Below are 6,962 nucleotides of genomic sequence, written 5' to 3'. Positions count from 1 at the left end.
ATATGGGGGGGGGGTGACACCGTTAGACGGGGGAGGGGCACCTGAGCTGAGCCCCCCGCCCGTCAGCCAAGGAATGGGCGGGGGCAGCGGGCACAAGCCCAGCACCGGGACCCCTGGACCACAACTAGCCTGGGCCTTGCTAATGCAAACCCCAGGGGCCCCCTGTGCCCGGGGCCAGGCAGAGGGGGGGAACTGCCCGCGGGTCGGGCAGGGAGGGGGCCGTGCCTAGGGGCCAGGCAGAGGGGGGGAACTGCCTGGGGGCCGGGCAGGGAGGAGGCCATGCCCAGGGGCCAGGCAGAGGGGGGACATGCCCGGGGATGGAAGGGGGATGTGCCCGGGGGCTGGGCGGGGGGCGGGACGTGCCAGGGGCCAGGCACAGAGGGGGGCTGTCCCCGCCCAGCTGAGGGGCTCATGTCTGAGGGTTTGCAGTGGGCTCTGGGCAGCGGGAGCGTATCCATTGTTACCCTCCATAGAGCTGTGGCCCCTCCCTGGGATGAGGGCAGGGGCTGGGGTGTGGCTGGGGTTTGTGCAGAGCTTGGGGAGGCACCTCAAGGATCTGGGGTGCAAGGCCTTCTTAGGGGGTGCAGAACAGAGGGTGCAGAATGTGGAGCATAGAAGGGAGTTCTGGGGGTGCAGAACAGGGGATGCACGGGGGGGAAAAGAACAGGGGGTCCCAGGGACACAGAAAGGGGCAGGTGCTGGAGAGGTACAGGAGGTCCCCGGGGCACAGAACGGGGGTCCCAGGCACAGTCCTGGGGGCACAGAACGCGGGATCACAGGGGCACAGAACGAGGGTCCCGGGGGCACAGAACTGAGGTCCTGGGGAACAGTCCTGGGGGCACAGTCCCAGGGGCACAGAACGGGGGTCCCGGGGGCACTACCTTCCACCAGGATGCGGGCAGAGTCGGAGCACTCCCCGAAGGTGTTCTTCACGGCGATGGTGTAGCGCCCCAGGTCGGCCAGTTCACCGTCCCGCACCACCAGCGCCACGATGTCGGGGTCCTCGAAGACGTAGCGATACTTGGGCCCGTCCTTGAGCTCCCGCCCGTCCTTGAGCCAGCGGATGAAGGGGTCGGGGAAGGCACTGATCCGGCACTCCAGGCGGGCGGCGCTGCCCTCGATCAGCATCACGTCCTTCAGCGCCTGCAGCACCCGCGGGGGCCCCTTCTCCTTCAGCTCCTTGCGGGACCTGGCGGGAGGCACTCTCGTGGGCCCCACTGGCCCCCCAGATCCCCCCGGGCCTCCCAGTCCCCCCCAAAGCCCTTGTACCTCCCTGCACTCCACTCTCCCAGAGCCCCCCGCACCCACCTTGCCCTCCAGTTCCCTGCCACCCTCAAGGGCCCCTCGCACCCCCCAGGATCCCCTTGCCCTCCAGCCACCCAGGTCCCCCATGGTTCCCTTGCCCTCCACCCCCTGCCCTCACCTCTGGGGCTCCCCAGCACCCGGTCCAGCCTCCCCCTGTGCCCCCCACAGCACAGCAGCCGGGAGCGCCCAGAGCCCCGGCCCCATGGCACCTGGGTGCGGCTGCAGAGCTGGGCACAGGCCCCATGTTACAGCTGGGACCCCCCCCCGCCCCTCACCTGTGTCCCCGGTAGGAGGCCTGGATGCGGATGGCCGCGTTCTGCACCTGCGGGTCGTTAATGTCCAGGGTGCAGCCAGGGGGCGGCGGTGCCACCGCCTTCTTGGGGGCCGCTTTCGACATCTGCTGAGGGAGAGCTGGCTGAGTGCCTGGGCGGGACCCCAGAACGCCCCAGGGACCCCCTTCCTCTGGGGACCCCCAGAAAACCCTAGGGACCCCCTTCCCCTGGGGACCCCCAGAACCCCTCAGGCACCCCCAGAACCCCCCAGGGACCCTCTTCCCTCAGGCACCCCAAGAATCCCCCCAGGGACCCCCTTCCCTCAGGGACCCCCAGAACCCCCCAGGGACCCCCTTCCCCTGGGGACCCCTACAAACCCCCAAGGGACCCCAGAATGCCCTGGGGCCTCCTTTCCCAGAAATCCCCTAGAGACCAAACCCTAGAAACCCTTTCCCCCTAAAACTCCCTGGAACTTCCCCAGGGACCTACTCCCCCCCAGCACATGGAGCTGAGACCCTCAGGGACCCCCCTGCCCCTTCTGACAAAGCCAGCCGGGAGCAGGGTGGAGCTGCCAAGCTGCCCCCCATCACCCCGCAGATCCAGCCAGACATGGGGCAGGGGGGTGTCTGGAATCCAACCCTCGGCTCCCATGTTTGGCTTGGGCTCACCAGTGGGATTTCTGCTCCCAGCTCCACCCAGCCCCACTGAATGCCCCCCTCGACCCTGACCCCGAGATCTTCCTCCAGCCATGGCCCTGGACATCCCGCTGCCCCATCCCTCCCGCTCCCGCCTGCCTGCTGCCCATCTCCACTACTCCCGCACAACTCCCCCACCTGCTGCCCCATCCCACCGAGCTGCTTTCTCCCGTTCTCACCACCCACTGCCCTTCTGCTCGAATCCCCCATGTTTTCCCCATTACCACGCCACCCCCCCAGCCCATTCTGTGCGGTATCCGGGGCCCCTTTCCCATTCTGAAACAATTGATCCCCAGGGGCCTCCACCAGATATCCACACCTCGACACAAAGTGCCCAAGAAAAAATCTCAAATAGACATGCTCACACACCGCTGCTTGACACATAACACGATGAAATAGTGCATTGCGGATGTCTTTACAATTTTTCTTTTTCTTTTTGCCAGATATATTTGCTATTGTTACGTTTGTTCTTAACAAATGTTTTTTTTTCCATACATTTCGAATGATTCGCAGCATGATTCCTACAGGCAGCCCTTATTTTCAGATACTCTGGTCAAGAATTTTTCAATTCACTTGTATCTTCGGTCTGCTACACACTTATCGGATTTTTTTTCCCATATCCGTTACAAGGCATGCATCGCACGTGTCTGTCTAGTTGGGGATGCTATAACTTTTCCTTGCCCTCATATATTCTTCATTGATTTTTATTACGGATCGATCTTCACTTGTTTTTGCTTTGGTTTTTTTTTTTTTGTTCGGGAGCTTAGTTTTTTTATTTTTCTTTTTTGTGAGTTTTTTATCGTTTTTTTCCTTTTTTTTTTATTTATTTTTTTTTTTTTTTCTTTTTTTTTTTTTTTTTTTGTTCGATCCGTTATCTTTTTGATACTGGGCCACATAGGGAGGAGGACCGATGGTGATCGTTGGTAGGACGCGGCATTCTAATCTGAGGTGAAAGGACTTGGAGGGGAGAACTCAGAGCAAGTACTTTGGTTACGTTACCCCTTTTTTATTGTTATTGTATTTTTTTTAATTTATTTTTTTTTTTTGTCTGGAGGGCTGTGGGTGCAAAATCGCTATCCGTAGTGCACATAATGCTTAAACATATTATAATGCGAACAGCTCAGATACATGACTATGTAAATTGGCAGATGAATAAAGTACATGTACAAATGAAAAAAAATACAATTTTTATTAAAATATTATAATACTTTTTTATTAGGGGATAACGGGGTGGTATATTATATAGTATATTTACTTTTTGTGACGCGGGGTGGGGGAGAGGCGACCGCACTCAAAGAGATGAGGATTTATTAACACTAGTGCAAAAGCTCACGAGAGACACATGAAGGATACCAGTGAAAGACATAACATATAAGATTTAGCGATTGCTATCCGCAAGGCGAGATACTTAGCTTACTATGATAACTACTGGTCATGATACCAAGATATACCGATGGGCAAAAAGTGACACACACCTATGTAGAGAAGGAGCTTGGAATTTTTATGAGCCGCAATGTGTATACGAGCGAACTGATTAATAAAGATAAAAACATATACCCACCAGACCCACGTCTGCTGCCAGCCCATCCACCAAAGGCCCATGCCGCTGCCTGGAGCTGAAAAAAAACACTATCAAGATTCCTATAAACTGCGAAGGGTTACAGAAGTAATCCCTGATGGATGGCACCCGAAAAAGTGGACAACTTGCGCCCCTACCACCAACCTCACGGTCTGCTGCCATCCCAACTCCCACCAACCCCACTGCACTTCTGCCCTGTGCCCCCATGCTCCAACCCTAACACTGACCCCCAATCTCCTCACTGCCATCCTCCCACGCTCCACCCCCTCGCTATCACTACTATCATCTCCGCTATGCTGCTGCCTACTGCCAGTACCCTGTCCCACGGCTCCACACCCTCACTATGCTGCCCTGTCCTCATGCCCCCACTGCCCCTGTACCCCATCTTCCTGCCTCCCCTGCCAACACTGTCACTTTCCCCACGAGACCAGGTGCGCCAAGGTCATCTGGGGAACACGGGGCAGAGCAGGAATGGTCCCACCCCTGCGGTTTGGTGCCCCGCCCCGGAGTCCTAGCGGAGGAGGTCATCACCGAGCTCCCGGCAGGGCAGGCAGTGCTGGTGCTGCGTCCTGGGGGGCTGGTCTGCCCATGGGGGATTATGCCCACTGGACTCCTGGGAAAGTTGAGCTTGTTGGCCCCCAACCCCCAGCGTGGGGAGGCAGCTCTGGGCCAGTGGCACGGGACCAGCAGGTGCTGCCCAGGTCTCTTCTGGATGGGCGGAGAGGGGGGCACTTTACAGGCGCGCCAAAGTGCTGTAGGAGCAGGAGGGAACTGGCCAGGCCTGGTGACTGGAAGCATCCCATACAGCGGCGCTGGCTTATACCCAGCCGGGGTGGGGCACCGAGCCCGGGGAACTCTGCTGGCCACCAGCTGCATTCCGCCCAACGTCGCCCTTCTTTGGCCGTCAGGGGCCCGTCTCATGCCTGCGCAGCCGGGCGCGCTGCCCCCCCGCCCCAGCCTGGCATTCCTTAATATATGCTGCATGGGGGGGTACCGGTGGAATGGGGGGCAGATTGCAGCCTGTGCTTGGTCATCGATACAGCCAACCACCGAGACTCCGCAGAGTGGCAGCCGGGCGGCATCGCCGGCCACTGTGTTGGTCTGGCTGCTCCCAAAGTGTGTAACCAAAACTCACAGGATCTTTCAGGGGGCACGCAAAGATGCGACATTTTGTTATGAGAAAATCGTGATTTATGATCAATAACTAGATATTTTAATCCTTATACACACACATTATTCTAATCCCCACACACCCCACACACCACCCCATACAGATGGTTCTTGCAGCTGGCATGCTGGAACATAGTTGAAGTTCGTGTCTGATTTGTTGCAGCTTGGGTCGAGCTTGTGGCGGTAACTGCAGGAAGCAGCGGCAAGGAAGGAGCTGGTCCGCTGGGACTGCATCTCGATGTCTTCATGTGGCAGCCGAACGTTAGCTTCTAATAGGCTCCCAGCTTGGTTTCAAGGGGAGGACCCCTTTGTGTGGGCTTTAGTTTGAAATCAGAGTCTACAGGTCCTTGCTGTTAATGCCTTGGTTTGGTGATTGATCACCCGTGGATTGGCAGGCGACTTTCAGCCTGGGACTGCTTTGATCGTGTCTTCAATTGCACCTCTTTATCTTTTAGGTGGACTCTTCTTAGGTTTGGCTGTAGCACTCAAAATTCAAAAGCGTGCTGCGGGGTGCTCCGGGAAGCGCTTTTGAAATGTGAAGTGTGGTCGGCGGCGCAGCGCGGGGATAGCAGCGCGCAAGCGCTGCCGTACTCCACCTCCGTGGGGTAGCTGGGCACGCTGGGGGAGGGGATGTATTAATACTGGGCTTTGCAGCGGGCTGTGTCTTGCAGCGCTCAGGGAGTTTGGTTTTCAACCCTGAGGCAGAAGTTGCATGTTAAATTCTAGGTACTTGTGAAAGCGAGTGTAGCCAAGGCTTACTTGTTAGTGGCCTTTGTCGCATCTTCAGCCCTCGGGGTTTGAACTTTATTTCATCAGGACAGGCTGGGGCTGGAGGTTGATTCCATCATCCATACATGCCTCAGTCACACATCTAAACTAACTAATAAGATTACAGCAGGGTTTGCAAAACTGAAGGTTGGAGGAAGCTTTTACAAAATGGAGTGAGCGTTTTAAAATGGGGTTTGAATTACAATATGGCAAACAGTGAACTGAAGTTACAGTGTAGGCAAGTGTAGTGAATGGTGAACAGAAGTTACATTAATAAAGTGAACAATTAAAAACAATTTCATTGATCAGTTCTACAATCCTCTACCCTGGTGCTGCTCCCCAACACCCCCTGCACTCCCTAGCTAGCCTGGCTCCCTGTGCCCTGCTGCACTCCGCAGCCAGCCTGGCTCCCCATCCCCTGCTGCACCCCCACCCTGGTGCTGTTCCCTAACCTCCCCCCCTGCACCCCTGTCACGGCGTGTGGGGGAGTCAGGGCCCTGCACCCTCTTCCTGGGATTCACCGGGACGCTCAGCCAGCCGGTAACACAGAAGGTTTATGTAGACGACAGGAACACAGTCTGTCATAAACACACAGTTAAGGGTGAATTCCTCTTTGCAGAGTGACTTACCTTGGGCACTAGGTGGGTCAAGGAACTATCAACCCCCAGAGGCCAAGGTGGCTGGTGTCCAAAAGTGGCCTGCTCCAAAGTCAAAGAAATAGGTCCAATCCTTCCAAGGCTTGGCTGGATATTACAGGCGATTTGTACCACACTACAACCAAATCGCTGCCCCGCTGACAGAACTGACCAAAGATACCCAGCCAGATGCAGTGCAGTGGACTGATGAGTGTCAGAAGGCCTTTTAACCAGCTTAAGGAGACACTCATGTCTGACCCTGTGCTCAGAGCCCCAGACTTCGACAAACCGTTCCTAAGAACCACAGAGGCGTCCCAGGGGGTGTGTGGGGGCAGTTTGACTGCAGGAAGGACCAGATCAAGAATTCCATCCTGTCATGTTTCTCACCAAGAAACTGGCTGAGAGGGAAAGCCACTGGGCAATCAGCGAAAGGGAATATGTACATGCTGGAAAGGCTATGCCCGTACGTCTGGGGACTGCGTTTCCAGCTACAAACCCACCATGCTGCGCTGAAGTGGCTTCACACCGCCAAGGCCAA

The 6,962-nt window shown here is 56.6% G+C and overlaps 1 protein-coding gene across 1 annotated transcript in view; it reads right to left on the bottom strand.

Moving 5' to 3' along the window:
• The window catches only part of SPEGNB (SPEG neighbor), a 4,059-nt gene extending 2,357 nt beyond the window's left edge, over positions 1–1,702 (bottom strand). The window contains exons 1-3 of the mRNA XM_075069844.1: positions 1,581–1,702; positions 882–1,189; positions 749–752 (exon numbers count right to left, since the gene is read on the bottom strand). Of these exons, the coding sequence (XP_074925945.1) occupies positions 749–752; positions 882–1,189; positions 1,581–1,702 (434 nt within the window). The remainder of the gene's footprint in view (positions 1–748; positions 753–881; positions 1,190–1,580) is intronic.
• Positions 1,703–6,962: the final 5,260 nt, after the last annotated feature.

This window comes from Chelonoidis abingdonii, chromosome 10 (genome assembly GCF_003597395.2).
Source record: "Chelonoidis abingdonii isolate Lonesome George chromosome 10, CheloAbing_2.0, whole genome shotgun sequence".
NCBI classification, from domain to species: Eukaryota; Metazoa; Chordata; order Testudines; family Testudinidae; genus Chelonoidis; species Chelonoidis abingdonii.
Note: the sequence above shows the minus strand (reverse complement) of the source record. Positions and strands in the feature narration are given on the sequence as shown.